This window comes from Schistocerca piceifrons, chromosome 10 (genome assembly GCF_021461385.2).
Source record: "Schistocerca piceifrons isolate TAMUIC-IGC-003096 chromosome 10, iqSchPice1.1, whole genome shotgun sequence".
NCBI classification, from domain to species: domain Eukaryota; kingdom Metazoa; phylum Arthropoda; class Insecta; order Orthoptera; family Acrididae; genus Schistocerca; species Schistocerca piceifrons.
Window position 1 is genome coordinate 36,263,269 of NC_060147.1, and position 20,842 is coordinate 36,284,110.

The 20,842-nt window shown below is 41.0% G+C and overlaps 1 protein-coding gene across 4 annotated transcripts in view; it reads right to left on the reverse strand.

Annotated features, from left to right (window-relative positions):
• Positions 1 to 4,863: 4,863 nt before the first annotated feature.
• Positions 4,864 to 20,842, reverse strand: part of LOC124719089 (pyruvate kinase-like) — a 121,929-nt gene continuing 105,950 nt past the window's right edge. For all 4 annotated transcript variants that reach the window (XM_047244780.1, XM_047244781.1, XM_047244779.1 and 1 more), the window contains 4 exons: positions 18,635 to 18,880; positions 15,900 to 16,122; positions 11,003 to 11,159; positions 4,864 to 5,678 (listed from right to left, as the gene is read on the reverse strand). In XM_047244780.1, coding sequence (XP_047100736.1) covers positions 5,669 to 5,678; positions 11,003 to 11,159; positions 15,900 to 16,122; positions 18,635 to 18,880 — 636 coding nt within the window. In that variant the 3' untranslated portion in view covers positions 4,864 to 5,668. The remainder of the gene's footprint in view (positions 5,679 to 11,002; positions 11,160 to 15,899; positions 16,123 to 18,634; positions 18,881 to 20,842) is intronic.

A 20,842-nucleotide genomic window follows, 5' to 3' on the forward strand; every position in this document is an offset into this window, starting at 1 on the left:
TCTGTCAAACTCTTTGTGCAGTATCATATCTCCCATTTCATCTTCTTCTACCTCCTTTCCATTTCCATAATATTGTCCTCAAGAACATCACCCTTGTATAGACCCTCTATATACTCCTTCCACCTTTCTGCTTTCCCTTCTTTGCTTAGAACTGGGTTTCCATCTGAGCTCTTGATATTCATGCAAGTGGTTCTTTTCTCTCCAAAGGTCTCTTTAATTTTCCTGTAGGCAGTATCTATCTTACCCCTAGTGATACATTTGTCCTCTAGCCAACCCTGCTTAGCCATTTTGCACTTCCTGTCGATCTCATTTTTCAGACGTTTGTATTCCCTTTTGCCTGCTTCATTTACTGCATTTTTATATTTTCTCCTTTCATTAATTAAATTCAATATCCCTTCTGTTAGCCAAGGATTGCAATTAGCCCTCGTCTTTTTACCTATTTGATCCTCTGCTGCCTTCACTACTTCATCTCTCAAAGCTACCCATTCTTCTTCTACTGTATTTCATTCCTCCATTCTTGTCAATTGTTCCCTAATGCTCTCCCTGAATCTCTCTACAACCTCTGGTTTTTTCAATTTATCCAGGTCCCATCCCCTTAAATTCCCACCTTTTTGTAGTTTCTTCAGTTTTTATCTACAGTTCATAACCAATACATTGTGGTCAGAGTCCACATCTGCCCCTGGAAATGTCTTCCAATTTAAAACCTGGTTCCTAAATCTCTGTCTTACCATTATATAATCTGACAACTTCCAGTATCTCCACACTTCTTCCATGTATACAACCTTCTTTTATGATTCTTGAACCAAGTGTTAGCTATGATTAAGTTATGCTCTGTGCAAAATTCTACCAGGCGGCTTCCTCTTTCATTCCTTAACCCCATTCCATGTTCACCTACTGCGTTTCCTTCTCTTCTTTTTCCTACTGTCGAATTCCAGTCACCCATGACTATTAAATTTTCGTCTCCCTTCACTATCTGAATAATTTCTTGTATCTCATCAAACATTTCACCAATCTCTTCGTCATCTGCGGAGCTAGTTGACATATAAACTAGTACTACTGTGGTAGGCATGAGATTCGTATCTACCTTGGCCACAATAATGTGTTCACTATGCTGCTTGTAGTAGCTTACCCGCATTCCTACTTTTTTATTCATTATTAAACCTACTCCTGCATTACCCCTATTTGATTTTGTATTTATAACCCTGTATTTACCTGACCAGAAGTCTTGTTCATCCTGCCACCAAACTTCACTAATTCCCACTATATCTAACTTTAACCTACCCATTTTCGTTTTTAAATTTTCTAACCTACCTGCCCGATTAATGGATCTGACATTCCACGCTCCGACCCGTAGAACGCCAGTTTTCTTTCTCCTGATAACAGCATCCTCCTCAGTAGTCCCCTCCCGAAGATCCAAATGGGGGTCTATTTTACCTCTGGAATATTTTACCCAAGAGGATGCCATCATTTATCCATACAATAAAGCTGCATGCCCTCGGGAAAAATTACGGCCGTAGTTTCCCCTTGCTTTCAGCCGTTTGCAGTACCAGCAATGCAAGGCCATTTTGGTTAATGTTGCAAGGCCAGGTCAGTCAATCATCCAGACTTGACCCTGCAACTACTGAAAATGCTGCTGCCCATCTTCAGGAACCACATGTTTGTCTGGCCTCTCAACAGATACCCATCCGTTGTGGTTGCACCTACGGTACGGCATTCTGTATCACTGAGGCACGCAAGCCTCCCCACCAATGGCGAGGTCCATGGTTCATGGGGGTGGGGGAGATACATGACTTAGGAGAACTAAATATACAACATTAAACAGTTAAAATAACTGTCGGGTCAGTGAGGCCCGGTGCGACCGCTCCTGTTACCATGAGGAGCGCAACCCCTGCCGGGTTAATCTTTGAAACAAAATTGTGCATCATTGCAATTTTCCATGGTAGCCTAGTTCATTGTTTTCTCAACACACCTCGGTGCATGTTATGCAGCAGATGACAGGGAGCAATGAATGAAGTAAGATTTTTGTTTGAGCAATGGAAGGCCATATTGAAGTGGTACTGGAAGTACGAAAACATGATGGAGGTACAACGGCAATGGTTTAATGTGTACCGATCTCTGCCACCAACATGCACAATATATGTTCTACAGAATTAAGATTTTGTTTACATTTACGGGTTAAAAGTGCACTCACATTATTAATCAAAACTAATTTCTTGTTCTGCTTGAAGATCCTGTAAAACTTACACAATATTGTGCTTTTGTTTTTTTACGTTCTACAAAGAAGCAGTGAATGAACAAATTCATTGGTGCATGGCTAAGAGGGAGTACAAGTAAACATTTATCATTTTGTAAACAAATGACATTGCATATCATGTGGTTCATAACCTGATTTATTGACTGCTGGGTTCCTCACCAAGGATTTTATCACCATCATCTGTAACTTCAAATTCTGCACTTTCACAAGACATTTGGACACATCATTATGGCATTACTGAAATTTCAGCTATCCTCCTCCAATTTACCACATTTTAACTGCAAAACTTCCAAAATGTCCAGTAACTGATTGACAGTGAATTTTTCTACCTTTCTACATTTTTTTTAGTTTGGGAAGGTTCCAGATGTCTGTCGATTAGCCGCTGTTTCGAACGATGTACATCACAGACAACTAAGTATAAAAAAAGTGTAGACACAAAAACATGTTCCCAGAGACTGACTTGCTTGTACAAATATGTTCACAGCTGCACTGAACATAACTTGTGGATGTGCACGTTAATAAAGCAAGTGGGTCAATGGCTGCAGAAATGCTTAGGCATTATCAGCGCCTGTGTTAACACATCCCTCTCCCCCTTTTTCTGCCACATTCCAATACTTAACTGCACTATTCATTTCTTTTCTTCTTAATCTTTATTTACTTCTCATTCTGTAATAACTGTAGTGAATCTAACAGCGCTTACTAACACACTATCTTCAATTTTCTTGGGCTCTCACCAGCTCTTCCATTTAAACTTAACCAACCCATCCCTTTCTTCCTCAAAAAAAGGAACTAATAGTTCCAGAAGTTTTGATAGTGTCATGTACTTTTTAGTACATGTAATTGGCAGTACTATGCTCCACCCCCTACCAGTCATCCGTTTTTATTGGGATGGTGCATAAATTTGTAGCATTTTTGCATTAGTTTAATAAACACAACAGACATAACAGAGGCTTAATTCAACAATACTCTTTCATTGCTTACTGCCAATGTCGGGGAAACTTTTCAATTCCTTGACTAGAAATTGTGTGGTTTTCAGGCAAAGAATTCGTGGAGCCATATTGGGAGTGTAGTTTCATCCAGAAAGGAAGCTCATTATGGCTGTTTGATAGAGAGCAGAAAAGGAGTAAATAAGAGGGCACAATATTATGTGAATAAGGTGGGTGCGGAATGACTTCCCAACCAAACTCCTGAATATTTTTGCCAGTCTAGCTGAATGCACATGGGCCTTATTGTGGAGTGGTTTCACACCATTCAGTCTTCCTGGGAATTTTTCTTGGATTGCATCTGCAAGACATCTCACTTGTTATCAATGTGTCAATGTGGTTATGCCTCTGGGAAGTAATTTGTAGTACACCACATCACTGTTCCACAAGATGCATTACATTATCTTTTGTGGTTGCCCACAGGTCTTTGTATAGGGAGTTGCATTGTTTGCATTCAACCGTTCCTTTCTTTTCCTTATGTTAGCCTAAAGACACATCTTGTCACCAGTAAGAATACAGGATAGGTATAGTCGATGTTTTTCTTGAGCCACTCTACTTGCACGCACAGACGCCTGCTGAGTTTTGTGATTTTGGCTTAGAGCATGCGCTTCCTGTACGTCAATTTTTGAATCTTCCACATTGCATGCAAATGTCACATAATGAACTATTTAGTGTTATTTAGGTTGGTACGATACTATTCGGATGAACTTTTTAAATACATTTTATGATAGACTGCTGGAACAGCTGCAACTTGACACGACCACGATCATACAAAAGGTTTATCATACATAAACAAAACTAATACAATTTACTAGACAGTCTTGTGCAAATTACAAGTACCTACCTACAGCAGTTTGGATTTTATATCTTAGTGTCAGAGATCACAGGCTTAGATCTGAGCACAGGGAATGGAATTTTGCCATTGGACTTCAAACAGAACTTCCCTACTTTTATCATCAGTGACTTGCAAGGACCATAGGAAACATGAATGAAGGATGGCAGGGATTGGAGTTGAAGTAAAGAAGATCAGAGTCTAAAGTCCCTTCTAACAACACAGTCATCAGAAACTAAAACTCTAATCTGGAAAGGCAATTGATTGTCCACCATCCAACCAATTGCCTTAAGTGATTTAAGGAATTGTGCAAACTCTATATCTGGGTGGATGGATACGGGTTTAAACCACTTTTGTCATGAATATGAGTTGTGTCTGATCATGGTGCCATCTTAGTGGTATGGGTTTGAATCCTGCTCTGCAAGAATACTAGTGTACAAACACGACTTTTGACATTCTCACTTGGTTCTCATAACCAATTCCTACATGAACTTTAACAATATTATGAAAAGGCTGGTTGCTACTCACCATATAGTGGAGATGCTTAATTGCAGATAGGCACCACAAAAAGACTGTTCTGACAATCTTTTGTTGTGTCTATTTGCAACTCAGCATCTCGGCTATATGGTGAGTAGCAACTATCCTTTTCATAATATCGTTACATTTCATCCTCGATTATCCATTGTTCCACGTGAACTTCTGGACAAAAATTTGTGTGAGTTGCAAAGAGGTATGAACCAAACTGTTCCTGTTGAAAGGGATAGGAGGAAAGGGATATAAGAAAATAGATTCAGTCAATCAGATATGCTGAGTATATTTTCAACTTTTTTCCTTACAGTATTACTTCAATGTAGTTTTCCTTTCTTTACCAACTTACACAAAATTTAATACATATCAACAATTATCGAAACCAGATATTGCCCAACAGTTTTTAAATAGCTATAAGTTAATAAAAATAAATTAAAATTATACTGTCATCAGGAACAATTACATTGTATGCTTGGAAACTGCCAGGCTCTATGGAGGGGAAAGTTAACTTTTTATAGGTTCAACAGTAATATAGATACATCAAATATATATCACAACGTTAACTCTGCCTTCTTAATTATAAACTATTTGTGTTACATACATTACAGTGTTTTCCATGCCGTGTTCAATAACTACTTCCAACATTTTAATACTGAAAATATGCATGGCTGGGTATTTTTCATTTCCAGGAACAATAGAATTGACAACATGATTGAACTAAAGCACAAATACACAAAACTGACGGGCGCACACACACCGCTTGAACATACAACAATATTTTGAAGAGGACAGCTTTTGGTGCATTCACCATGAAACAGTGAACATGAAACGGAGGAGTAAAATTCCTCAACAAAGCATCCAGGTGTGTGTGAACTGAGTAGTTATCTTTGGCAGTACCTCACTGACTCTTCCTAAATATGGAAGGACAGTCTACAGACAACACAGTCTAGCATTTGCTGCTACAAAATTTTATTACATAACACGGCATACGGGCACTGAGATGCCAACAGAAAGCCAAACGAAAGATGGGATGAAATGTTTCAGCAAGCAGCTACAACGGACTTGGCATGATTACACGTGACTGAAACAAAAGACACCAAATAAATTACATACAGTACAAAAGATTCAACCAGACTATGTACACTTTTCTCCTTTTAAGTGGACCGATTTTTTATGGATTATTCCAAAAGAATCCAATAGTAAAGAAATACAAGGTGATTCAAAAAGAATACCACAACTTTAGGAATTTAAAACTCTGCAACGACAAAAGGCAGAGCTAAGCACTATCTGCCGGCGAATTAAGGGAGCTATAAAGTTTCATTTAGTTGTACATTTGTTCGCTTGAGGCGTTGTTGACTAGGCGTCAGCGTCAGTTGATGCTAAGATGGCGACCGCTCAACAGAAAGCTTTTTGTGTTATTGAGCACGGCAGAAGTGAATCGACGACAGTTGTTCAGCGTGCATTTCGAACGAAGTATGGTGTTAAACCTCCTGATAGGTGGTGTATTAAACGTTGGTATTAACAGTTTACAGAGAATGGGTGTTTGTGCAAAGGGAAAAGTTCTGGACGGCCGAGAACGAGTGATGAAAGCCTCCAAGAAGCCCTGATCTTACCCCCTGCGATTTTTTCTTATGGGGGTATGTTAAGGATATGGTGTTTCGGCCACCTCTCCCAGCCACCATTGATGATTTGAAATGAGAAATAACAGCAGCTATCCAAACTGTTACGCCTGATATGCTACAGAGAGTGTGGAACGAGTTGGAGTATCGGGTTGATATTGCTCGAGTGTCTGGAGGGGGCCATATTGAACATCTCTGAACTTGTTTTTGAGTGAAAAAAAAACCTTTTTAAATACTCTTTGTAATGATGTATAACAGAAGGTTATATTATGTTTCTTTCATTAAATACACATTTTTAAAGTTGTGGTATTCTTTTTGAATCACCCTGTATATCAGATGAGTAGATTCTGGGTGTACCAATAAGTATGCAACCATTGTAAATAAGGTAAGTTATGTAACTGCTATCTCTAAAACTGAAGTGTGTTACAAAAATTCATGCAACTTCCTAAAATTAGAACAATTTACTTGTTACAAAATTAAGGGTTGCAGCTTTTAGTACGACACATTGCACTTCAAGATACTTCCACATCACTGTGTTACACTAAACTAGGCGTAGAAAAGATTTATCACTAGATATTCCAACAAATTATGCCAATTATAATGTCATGGTAGTTAACTGTTATGTCCAAACTAAAGAAAACAGAGATTAACAGCACCATTCAGGCAGTGACTTCTTGCAGACTATTGTAGAAAGTGTCAAACTTCCACTTCATGTAAGTAATTTGCAATTTTCACAGCAATGAACATGTCGTAGAGAACAAAATTTTTATATTTTTGATCTTGCTTTAAAATTCAAACCAGTCTCCCCTTACACACTAACAAGGGACACCTTTGACCTCTAATGATCTCAACTGCAAGAAACAATGCTCAAAAGTAATAAAACAACAATGGCCAGTGTAATTTCCAAGCAAAACTTTACATTCTACCACACATGACATTTTAATAGAGAGAAAGTAATAAGATTGCAATACCACAGGAGGGAAATTATAGATCATTCAGAGATGTCATTGTACCATTACATTTTCAATCGACAGTGCCAAAAACACTAATTATAATAGCACAAAACACCCACATCCTACACACTTTATAGTGTTTATTTTAATCCTCACAGCACAGATGCGGGATTTTGATGAAGTGGTTAAAACAAAATGGAAGACAATTTGTGCACCTCACTAAATTAGCCACCTTTTCACATTCAAAATCACTTTCACATTCAAGCAGTAAATATTAAGTCACGCTAATTGCATTTTTAAATGATCATATGGTTATGTCAACATCTTAACTTGCCTTTTGTCAAATGCAATACAACACAGGCATATGCTTTGATGTAAAAAATCGATTGCAAGTCGCAGAGAAGTTTGATGATGAAGTAACAGTCATGTATCTTCCTCCTGACAGAGCTTATATTGCTAAAACAGGTAGACACCAGGGGGTTGGCAATGTTATGTTGTTTTCAATAGCAATATCTTCAGCATAACATCCTTGTTTGGAAAACTTGCACCTAGAAGGGAACGATCTGTGCAACCTGACCAGGAATCTCACAGCAATAGGCTCTTTTGCTTGTGCATTTTCACCATGGGCTGAAGTTAGAAAATGTTTCATGAGTTCTTTAGTCTTTTTTGCACTTTTGATTGTCTCCACATGAATGATTCACATCCAGGCTGTTTCAAGTTTCTTTGAAATATTTGGACCGAAAGTGCTTTGCACCTCCTGAGAACAAATTTATAGCCTTCATAACTGTTCTCTAGTACGCTGTCATCAATGTGTACTAATACACCGGGCATTGACTGTTTGGAAGGAGATAGTTCTTATTCACTCTGGACTACTACTGTTGCTCTGGAGGTGAACGTCGTGTACTGCTTAAATAGCCAGCTTCACATGCAAGTTCTTTCTGTCCTTCAAAATCACTGTCTATCAAGTGTAATATCATCCCCAACATATTTCTGAATTTTCTATACTCGACCTCTATCATTTCCATATTCAGCATGTTGCAACTTCCTAATATACGAGGTGCGGCTGGAAAAAACCGGACTGATGCTGGAAAAAACATTTATTTACAATTTCATGTTATCTCCTTCAATGTACTCTCCTCCTCGGTCTCTACACCGCTCCATACGAATTTTCCACTGTTCATAGCAATGCTGCCGATCATTTTCGGTAAGTCCATACATTACTTCCATCGCTTTTTCTTTTACTGCTTCAACAGTCTCGAATCTAGTTCCTTTCAAAGCTGACTCGACTTTAGGGAAAAGAAAGAAGTCACAGGGGGCCAAATCAGGTGAGTAGGGTGGATGATCTAAGATGGGAATGTTGTGTTTTGCCAAAAACGTCTTCACTGACAACGCACTGTGAGCCGGGGCATTGTCTTGGTGAAGGATCCATGACTTTTTCCTCCACAAATCGTTCCGTTTTCTCTGTACTCGCTCACGTAGGGTAGCCAGGACGCTAATGTAGTAATGCTGATTCACTGTTTGTCCCTCTGGTACCCAATCAATGTGCACAATCCCTTTGATGTCAAAAAAAACAATCATGATTGCCTTGAATTTCGATTTTGACATTCGTGCTTTTTTTTGTCGTGGAGAACCAGGAGTTTTCCAATGCATCAATTGGCGTTTAGTTTCGGGATCGTAAGTAAAAAACCACGACTCATCGCAAGTAATAACATTTTGTAAGAAGGTGGGATCACTTTCAATGTTTTCCAGGATGTCAGAACAAATCATTCTTCGGCGTTCCTTCTGTTCAATTGTGAGACACTTTGGAACCATTTTTGAACACACTTCATTCATGTTGAAACTTTCATGAAGAATCTGCCTAACACTTTCCTTGTCAACTCCTGTTAACTCAGACACTGCTCTGATTGTTAAACGGTGATCTTGTCGAACAAGTTTACCGATTTTTTCAATGTTTGCATCAGTTTTTGCTGACAATGGTCTGCCAGTGCGAGTGTCATCACTGGTGTCTTCGCGGCCATCTTTAAATCGTTTAAACCACTCAAACACTTGTGTCCGCGATAAACAATCATCGCCGTACACTTGTTGTAACATTACAAACGTCTCACTTGCAGATTTTCCTAGTTTGAAACAAAATTTGATGTTAACACGCTGTTCTTTCTGTACACTCAACATTTTCCGACGCACAGACAAAACGTCAACTACTTAAAACAGACGCCACGGGCAGACTGAGTGCAGGAGGCAGATGAAACTCTAGCAGTAGACGGAGCGAGAGTCACGTGACAGGCCACGCGACTTTCAGCCTTATTGCATTCATTTTATTGTTTCACCAGTACTAGTCCGGTTTTTTTCTAGCCACACCTCGTATGGACCAAATTTGTAGGATTAATTCTCTTTATGACATCACTGCACACAGTAAGCAACATGCAAAAATACCAAGAGACATTCTTACTGCAGTTATACCATGAATGCAACTAGCACTTGTTAGTGGAGCTACAATATGCCGCTAACAGACGAGTGCGGAGTTTTGCATGGACACGACACAGCCAACAGTTTCTGTTTATTGGCTGTTAGTCTAAGCATGGTTTCGTGCAGTTCCAAGCGTTCAAGGTCAAATGTGCCCCTTATATATATCAACTATTTTCTTCATAAACTAATTTCAATAAGATTTGTTAACCATTTTTTATTTCAAAATTATGTTGTGACATTTATTAATATTTCACCAACTTCATATACTGAGCAAGTTCAAACATTAGAAAATAAAAAGGCAGTCACATGTGTAGTGAAACATTTATTGAGATTACATTATCAAAGAATAGTGTTAACTAAAAATGTCAAGCATCAAACAGTAGCATACTTTTACCACATGACTCAATTATCTCTCACCAAATGCTTAAGACACAGTACACATGTATTAAAAAATGTATTAAAAAAAGAGGGGTGGGGAGGAAAGGTCCAGTTAACAACCCCTACAAGGAAAATTATTATGCAACACTTAGCTAAGAAAACAGAATACCGTTTCATACAGCACTGTTGCCAATTCACAGCTATCTCCTGGCCAAATGTTTGGTGTCCCTTGTTTGGTGGCAAATGAACCTTCAGACTTTCCATTACAATAAAGTATAAAAAAAAAAAGGCTGATGAAATCAGAAAAAGAAATTTGGACGAATCCAAAGAATGAGTCATATAAGATGAACAAGATAAACAACAGTATATGACTTTGAAAAATTAAAAGGCAAAGCTAATTTACTTAGGAAAGCACAACCATCAGGCAGTACACAAATCAAGAAAGTGAAGACAATATAGAAATAAATTAAGAAATGGGTAGTTTCCAAAAGGAAACAGTTTTACGATATTAGGAAAGAAAAAGTAATCAGAAGAAGCACCACTGGAAATAGCATGCAGCTAATTTAGCTGTTTAAATGCTATCTGTCTTTGGCCCAGAACAAGAGCAGCACCTCTGGATAATCAACACTGAAGATTGTGTTAAAAAACACACATTCCCATTTTAAATGATAAAGCTAAAATTTAGAATTAAGCATGCAGAATTCCACCTCAGGAATCTCCTCTTCCTCTTCCTCCTCCTCTTCTCCTCCCTCCTCCCCCCAAAAATAACCTTTAACTAGACTGTTTCTCAATATATCTGGCTGTTTTAATAGCCAACTAGAAGACTTTTCTTGGCTTTAAAACAGCACCACCTTTCTGACCACAGCTTCGACACCAAATATACAATCACAATGACTGCAGTGTAGTTTGTTCTGGCTAGTCGTATCTCATCTAAGCTCGTGCCAGACACCCTCCACTTCCTAACTGTTTAGGCTACTGGGGATACATACACAATGCGCATCGTGTTTGTGAATCCGGAGCCCTGCTTCCAGCCAGTGACGACGATTACTGGGTCTCCGTCACGAATGAAACCACGAGACTTGCCGAACTGCAAACCAAACTGGACACGCACGTCCACATCCTTCAGCCAGTCCTGCAGCGGTGGTGCTGAAACACGTGAATTAACAAACATTGTGGCAGTCAGCTGAAACTATCTCATTTTAAGCTACAAAATTCATGTGGCACCACATCAGTAAATACACTGGCAGAAACATACAATTATGGCCATTACTGCTCTGGGAGCCAAAATGTCGTCGTCATTATTATTATTATTATTATTATTGATGTTGTTGTTATGGTGGTCTTGTCTGAAAACTGGTTTCCTGCAGCTCTCCATGCTACTCTATCCTATACGAGCCTCTTCACCTCCGAGTAACTACTATAATCTACATCCTCCTGAATCTGCTTACGGTCTTCATCTTTGCCTCCCTTTATTGTTTTTATCCCTCACTCCCTCCACTATTAAATTTATGATCCCTTGATATCCCAGGATTAGTCCCATCACCAATCCTTTCTATTGGTCAAGTTGTGACACAAATTTCACATAATCTGTGTAAAATCAAACTGGTATCCCATCAGGTCCAGCGGCCTTTCTTCTTTTGAGTGATTTTAATTGTTTCTCTATCCCTCTGTCGTCTATTTCGATATCTATCATTTTGTCATCTGTGCGACAATCTAGAGAGGGAACTACAGTGCAGTCTTCCTCTGTGAAACACCTTTGGAAAAAGATATTTAGTGATTGACCCATCTAATCTTCAGCATTCTTCTGCAGCACCACATTTCGAAAGCTTCTGCTCTCATTTTACCTAAATGGTTTCTTGTCCATGTTCCATGTCCATACATGGGTACACGTCAGACAACCTTCATAAAAGATATCCAGTGTTAAATTTCTGTTCTCCAGAAATTCTTCCTTGGTATTGCCAGTCTTGGCCGTCATCAGTTATTTTGCTGCCGAAATAGCAAAACTCGTCTACTACTTGAAGTTTCTCAATTCCTAATGTAATTTCATTATCACCACGTGATTTAATTCTACCACATTTAATTACCTTGTTTTACTCTTGTTGATGTTCATCTTAAATCTTCCTTTCAAGACACTGTCCATTCCATTTAACTTTTCTTTTGTCACGCATTAATGCTAGTATTTGGAAAAAATTGTGACTCTGAACGTAAATGATAGTATTACAGTCTCATGAACTAGTAACAAACGAGTAACAAACTAGTAACAAACTAGTAACAAACTAGTAACAAACTAGTAACAAACTAGTAACAAACTAGTAACAAACTAGTAACAAACTAGTAACAAACTAGTAACAAACTAGTAACAAACTAGTAACAAACTAGTAACAAACTAGTAACAAACTAGTAACAAACTAGTAACAAACTAGTAACAAACTAGTAACAAACTAGTAACAAACTAGTAACAAACTAGTAACAAACTAGTAACAAACTAGTAACAAACTAGTAACAAACTAGTAACAAACTAGTAACAAACTAGTAACAAACTAGTAACAGTAATTTAGTTTTGTGACTGAAGCAGAATTTATTTAACTCTGTTGTTTTTACCCCACAGAAAACACCGTTTTACCCCTCTGGTGGTAATTACACCCAGATTGGGAACCGCTGTTCTACACACATCAAAAAAAGTTTTGCATCACCTCGGTTCTGAGAGTTCCGGAACTTTTACAGAAAATTGGAAGAGAGATCAACATAAACATCATTTCCATCCTTTTTATGGCTCATGAAAACCACACATTGCATGTTGTACCACCATACAGCAAGAGCTTCAGAGGTGGTGTTTCGGATTGGTGTACACACCGGTTCCTCTAATACCCAGTAGCACATCCTCTTGCATTGACACATGCCTGTATTCGTCACGGCATACTATCTACAAGTTCATCAAGGCACAGTTAGTCCACATTGTCCCACTCCTCAACGGCGATTCGGCGTAGATCCCTCAGAGTGGTCGGTGTGTCACGTCATTCATAAACAGCCCTTTTTCAATCTATCCCAGGCATGTTCGATAGGTTTCATGTCTGGGGAACAGGCTGGCCACTCTAGTTGAGCGATGTCGTTATCCAGGAGGAAGTCATTCTGAAGATGTGTACGATGGGGGAGTAAATTGTCGTCCAGGAAGACTAATGCCTCGCCAATATGCTGCCGATATGATTGCACTATCTGTCAAAGGATGGCATTCAGGTATCTTACAGCTGTTACAGCACCTTCCTTAACCACCAGCGGCATAAGTCAGCTCCACATAATGCCACCCCAAAACAGCCTGACCAGGTTGCCTCCAAAGATCTCCAACGATTAACTGGTGGAAGGCATATGTGACACTAATCGGTGAAGAGAACGTGATGCTAATCCTGAGTGGTCCATCTGACACGTTGTTTGACACATCTGTACCGTGCTGCACAGTGTTGTGGTTGCAAAGATGGACTTCACCGTGGACGTCGGGAATGAAGTTGTGCATCACGCAGCCTATTGCACACAGTGAGTCTTAAAATGACGTTCTGTGGCTGCACGAAAAGCATTATTCAACATGGTGGCATTGCTGTCAGAGTTCCTTCGAGCCATAATCGGTAGGTAGTGGTCACCCACTGCAGTAGTAGCCCTCGGGCGGCCTGAGCAAGGCATGTCATCGACAGTTCCTGTCCTTACTGTATCTCCTCCATGTCCGAACAACATTGCTTTAGTTCACTCTGAGATGCTGGACACTTCCCTTGTTGAGAGCCCTTCCTGGCACGAAGTAACAATGCGGACATGATCGAACTGCGCTACTGACCGTCTAGGCATGGTTAAACTACAGACAACACGAGCTGTGTATCTCCTTCCTGGTGGAATGACGAACTGATCAGCTTTTGGTATAAGGATGATGAGGATTAAAATAGTGATGCCATAGATGACAAGGGCCAGTAAGAAGAAACTGTAGAAAAGAAAACAGTTTGCACATTAATGTAAACCATTTCTTGTCATTTATTTTATTTTGCTTTGTATTATCAAAATGTAGACAATCAGTAAACGGCATAAACTTAGAATAGGTATAATCTTAACTTTTTGGAACATACTTTGTCATGATCCCTATATTGTGTGAAAGTCTTCTGTTGTGCCTATCTGCGACTCAGCATCTCTACTACATAGTGAGTAGCAACTATTCTTTTCATAGTATTGTTACATTCCATCCAGGATTTCCCATAGTTTGTAGTTTTGGTTAGTCAGTACAGGGTTATTACAAATGATTGAAGCGATTTCACAGCTCTACAATAACTTTATTATTTGAGATATTTTCACAATGCTTTGCACACACATACAAAAACTCAAAAAGTTTTTTTACGCATTCACAAATGTTCGATATGTGCCCCTTTAGTGATTCGGCAGACATCAAGCCGATAATCAAGTTCCTCCCACACTCGGCGCAGCATGTCCCCATCAACTAGTTCGAAAGCATCGTTGATGTGAGCTCGCAGTTCTGGCACGTTTCTTGGTAGAGGAGGTTTCAACACTGAATCTTTCACATAACCCCACAGAAAGAAATCGCATGGGGTTAAGTCAGGAGGGCGTGGAGGCCATGACATGAATTGCTGATCACGATCTCCACCACGACCGATCCATTGGTTTTCCAATCTCCTGTTTAAGAAATGCCGAACATCGTGATGGAAGTGCGGTGGAGCACCATCCTGTTGAAAGATGAAGTCGGCGCTGTCGGTCTCCAGTTGTGGCATGAGCCAATGTTCCAGCATGTTCAGATACACGTGTCCTGTAACATTTTTTTCGCAGAAGAAAAAGGGGCCGTAAACTTCAAACCGTGAGACTGCACAAAACACGTTAACTTTTCGTGAATTGCGAATTTGCTGCACGAATGCGTGAGGATTCTCTACCGCCCAGATTCGCACATTGTGTCTGTTCACTTCACCATTAAGAAAAAATGTTGCTTCATCACGAAAACAAGTTTCGCACTGAACGCATCCTCTTGCACAAGCTGTTGCAACCGCGCCGAAAATTCAAAGCGTTTGACTTTGTCATCGGGTGTCAGGGCTTGTAGCAATTTTAAACGGTAAGGCTTCTGCTTTAGCCTTTTCCTTAAGATTTTCCAAACCGTCGGCTGTGGTACGTTTAGCTCCCTGCTTGCTTTATTCGGCGACTTCCGCGGGCTACACGTGAAACTTGCCCGCACGCGTTCAACCGTTTCTTCGCTCACTGCAGGCCGACCCATTGATTTCCCCTTACAGAGGCATCCAGAAGCTTTAAACTGCGCATACCATCGCCGTATGGAGTTAGCAGTTGGTGGATCTTTGTTGAACTTCGTCCTGAAGTGTCGTTGCACTGTTATGACTGACTGATGTGAGTGCATTTCAAGCACGACATACTCTTTCTCGGCTCCTGTCGCCATTTTGTCTCACTGCGCTCTCGAGCGCTCTGGCAGCAGAAACCTGAAGTGCGGCTTCAGCCGAACAAAACTTTATGAGTTTTTCTACGTATCTGTAGTGTGTCAATGAATGGAGCTACAATGAATTTATGAAATCGCTTCAATCATTTGTAATAGCCCTGTATATGTTAAAATTAAATTTTTCTCAGGCATTCTCTTTTTTTTAAAAAAAAAAACAAAAAAAGAGGGGGGGGGGGGACTTATAATCAGGGTCAATATGGTAGTGTGTAGTTATTACTTCATTGTCTTGCGAATTAAGAAAGAAATTAGGAGCCAATACTGCTTGGCCAATTCTCCTTCATTTAATAGAGTAAAAAAGTTTAAGTAACTTTCTTCATCATGCTATCAGTAAAAATTACAGTGTAGAGGTCACTGAAGAACCCAATGTCAATATTGCAACAGATACAAACGACATTCTACCTTACCTGTGTAATGCAAGGGCAGAATAGCCCTGTAGAGATGGCACTGACGAGCCACTTGTCCGTACCGCGTGACGGCGATTATCGGGCACCTGGGACGGTACTTTGAGATTAGGTGTGCCGACCGCCCAGTGGTGGTGATCACAATGATGGCAGTGGCCAAGCACTTCATGGAAGCCTCCACAGTGGCGATCGCTACCGATTGTGCTACGTCCATTGGAGGAACAGCCTGTGGAATGTGGAAAGGTACGTTTTACTAGCTTAGCGCCCAGTGCTTCACTTGCAGTAACTGTACGATTTGTACATTTCTTTGTTTTTATTTCATCAAATTTTGTGTTGTTATGCCCAATGCTCAAGTGTAAACCAACACACTGTGCAAACAGTGTAAAACCAAATGGCAATTTTCGCAGCTCTACCTTCAAAATTTCCTTGACAGCAACATTTCAAAAACCTTTCGTCCCCTATTTCACCATCTTGGTATGGAATTTCAAAAAATCAATTCTTAAATGATGCCTAGAGTGTAAGACCAACACCCTCTCCAAATTTAAAGTTTCTATCTTCAATGGTCTGGGCTGGGTGGTGATGAATCAGTGAATCAGTCAGGCCCTATTTCACCCCTTTAAGGGCTGAATTTCCAAACACCCTAAAATTTTTCCAAGTGCAGGACCTCAAGTGTTAAATGTGGTGGTTAAAAGCAAAGTGGTGTAAGTGACAAAACCAAATATCTGGAGATATAGACACCATATCGTAGTGGAAAAAAACCAGATCTGGTGGCAACAAGACATAGATGTATCGAATAATTTGAACTGCTTCCTACCAGTTATTTGAAGAATTACAACACACTGTCGGGTTGCAGACAAATGGTGGACATACAGAAGTTCGGGTCGGTCCTGGAGGCACTTTCAGATGACCGAGGCAGTTAAGGTAACTGCTCGCATAACGGGGGAAATCTGGGTTCAAGTCTCAGTCGAGCACAAATTTTCATTGTCATCACTACAATGTACAGCTGGAGTCTGATCATACTCACAACTGTGGATACATATCTTACGTTTGAAAAACTACTTAAGAAATGCTTTCTCTTTGGATGCAAAGAGATGCAAGTGCACATGCAAGGACATGTTCTCAAAACATATAGGAGAAACTAGCAAGTAGAGGACCTATCACACTAACTATGCGGTGTTTAATAAAAAGATATGCAAGTATTTGCAAATGGTAAGAGGTTGCTAGGAAATGTGTGTTTCTTTATGTAACACTGTTTATTCTTGTGCCTTACCCACTCCACTACATGTACAGCCAAGAAAAGTTGTGGGTATGGATTAATGTAATAAGTGAAACTGGGACAAAATATTGTAGAGGGTGATTCAAAAAGAATACCACAACTTTAAAAATGTGTATTTAGTGAAAGAAACATAATATAACCTTCTGTTATACATCATTAAAAAGAGTATTTAAAAAGGTTTTTTTCCACTCAAAAACAAGTTCAGAGATGTTCAATATGGCCCCCTCCAGACACACTAGCCATATCAACCCGATACTCCAACTCGTTCCACACTCTCTGTAGCTTATCAGGCATAACAGTTTGGATAGCTGCTGTTATTTCTCGTTTCAAATCATCAATGGTGGCTGGGAGAGGTGGTTGAAACACCATATCCTTAACATACCCCCATAAGAAAAAATCGCAAGGGGTAAGATCAGGGTTTCTTGGAGGCCAGTGATGAAGTGCTCTGTCACGGGCTGCCTGGCGGCCGATCCATCGCCTCGGGTAGTTGACGTTCAGGTTTCATAACTAACCTTTTTTGTAGGACTCTCCATACAGTTGATTGTGGAATTTGCAGCTCTCTGCGAGTCGATTTTCCTGGGCTGCAAACAAATGCTTGCTGGATGCGTGCTACATTTTCATCACTCGTTCTCGGCCGTCCAGAACTTTTCCCTTTGCACAAACACCCATTCTCTGTAAACTGTTTATACCAACGTTTAATACACCACCTATCAGGAGGTTTAACACCATACTTCGTTCGAAATGCACGCTGAACAACTGTCGTTGATTCACTTCTGCCGTACTCAATAACACAAAAAGCCTTCTGTTGAGCGGTCGCCATCGTAGCATCAACTGACGCTGACGCCTAGTCAACAGCGCCTCAAGCGAACAAATGTACAACTAAATGAAACTTTATAGCTCCCTTAATTCGCCGACAGATAGTGCTTAGCTCTGCCTTTTGTCGTTGCAGAGTTTTAAATTCCTAAAATTGTGGTATTCTTTTTGAATCACCCTGTATTACGTTGTTGTGAGTCATTCAAATCCTGAATTAATGATAGTCAAAGAGATGTATGTGACATCTGAGCAGAGGGGTGTGAAACCATATTATTGATAAAAATCTCACTGAGCACAGTACTCAGTTTAACTGATTGATATTGCATTTATAGCTTCATTAATAACCACTGCATATGAGGGTTACTGTAGGCAATATAACAAATGAACACAGAATTTCAAAATTGACACAAACTTTGTGGAGTAGGCATTACTACAGAAGCTACTGGCTTTAAGGGTTAGTACAGAATATTGTGCTGCATGTGAAATTTTCTTAAGCACACTTCTTTCTATGATGTTACGACTTGCCTGCTGGTTGAGAACTTATTTTGCCATAGCTAATCACCACAATTCAGATTTGTCACAATTGAATTATTGTATTATGGCCCTCACATTGCGCAAAACTTACTGATAGCTGTTACACCTAGCTCACCTTGGAACTGAGGTCGCTGAAGATCTGCCTCTGCCAGATGGCCGCTTCTGCCTCCTTGCAGATGTTTGCCATGGTCAGCACACACTCCAGGGGGTAGTCTCCCTTGGCAGTCTCACCAGACAGCATGACACAGTCGGCACCGTCCAGGATGGCGTTTGCGACGTCCGAGGTTTCTGCCCTCGTGGGTCGGGGCTTCTTCACCATGGACTCCAACATCTGTGTCGCACAGATGACTGGCTTCCCGACCTGTAGAAGGAAATGACCATTGTTTCAGGGATAATGTTAGAAATAAATTAAATACGGACCTGTCTAGTCATCCAAATCGAAGGAAGACTGAAGCAGATTTATGTAATTCATAACACTGCTATAAAGCCCTAAAAGTATACCAGAATTTCCTCAATAATACACTCCTGGAAATGGAAAAAAGAACACATTGACACCGGTGTGTCAGACCCACCATACTTGCTCCGGACACTGTGAGAGGGCTGTACAAGCAATGATCACACGCACAGCACAGCGGACACACCAGGAACTGCGGTGTTGGCCGTCAAATGGCGCTAGCTGCGCAGCATTTGTGCACCGCCGCCATCAGTGTCAGCCAGTTTGCCGTGGCATACGGAGCTCCATCGCAGTCTTTAACACTGGTAGCATGCCGCGACAGCGTGGACGTGAACCGTATGTGCAGTTGACGGACTTTGAGCAAGGGCGTATAGTGGGCATGCGGGAGGCCGGGTGGACGTACCGCCGAATTGCTCAACACGTGGGGCGTGAGGTCTCCACAGTACATCGATGTTGTCGCCAGTGGTCGGCGGAAGGTGCACGTGCCCGTCGACCTGGGACCGGACCACAGCGACGCACGGATGCACGCCAAGACCGTAGGATCCTACGCAGTGCCGTAGGGGACCGCACCGCCACTTCCCAGCAAATTAGGGACACTGTTGCTCCTGGGGTATCGGCGAGGACCATTCGCAACCGTCTCCATGAAGCTGGGCTACGGTCCCGCACACCGTTAGGCCGTCTTCCGCTCACGCCCCAACATCGTGCAGCCCGCCTCCAGTGGTGTCGCGACAGGCGTGAATGGAGGGACGAATGGAGACGTGTCGTCTTCAGCGATGAGAGTCGCTTCTGCCTTGGTGCCAATGATGGTCGTATGCGTGTTTGGCGCCGTGCAGGTGAGCGCCACAATCAGGACTGCATACGACCGAGGCACACAGGGCCAACACCCGGCAACATGGTGTGGGGAGCGATCTCCTACACTGGCCGTACACCACTGGTGATCGTCGAGGGGACACTGAATAGTGCACGGTACATCCAAACCGTCATCGAACCCATCGTTCTACCATTCCTAGACCGGCAAGGGAACTTGCTGTTCCAACAGGACAATGCACGTCCGCATGTATCCCGTGCCACCCAACGTGCTCTAGAAGGTGTAAGTGTACTACCCTGGCCAGCAAGATCTCCGGATCTGTCCCCCATTGAGCATGTATGGGACTGGATGAAGCGTCGTCTCACGCGGTCTGCACGTCCAGCACGAACGCTGGTCCAACTGAGGCGCCAGGTGGAAATGGCATGGCAAGCCGTTCCACAGGACTACATCCAGCATCTCTACGATCGTCTCCATGGGAGAATAGCAGCCTGCATTGCTGCAAAAGGTGGATATACACTGTACTAGTGCCGACATTGTGCATGCTCTGTTGCCTGTGTCTATGTGCCTGTGGTTCTGTCAGTGTGATCATGTGATGTATCTGACCCCAGGAATGTGTCAATAAAGTTTCCCCTTCCTGGGACAATGAATTCACGGTGTTCTTATTTCAATTTCCAGGAGCGTATATCTACAGGACTAAATTTTTGTCTAATGATTTTGTCGAGATTCAAATTTTACCGTCACATAATATCGTTGGTGTCCACAGATGATGTTATGTACACAGTTGTCCTAGCAGTGTGTGTTCTTTGTTCAGTGTGCGATCCTTTACAAATAAAGTTGTTCTTTACACATGAGTCGTTGCCGTAATTTCAAGTCCTAGTCCTAACAGATTTACTGTAAATGGGACTGAGTTTACAAAGGCCAGTAGCTATTATTTCTGCGAAAAATAATTTAATCTAGTATATTAAGCTATCAATTTGAGATACAGTAGCTATCTATTACAAACAAGGAGAAAGCAGTTAAAAAATCTGCATCTAAATTTTTTTTTTTGTAAATGAGTACAC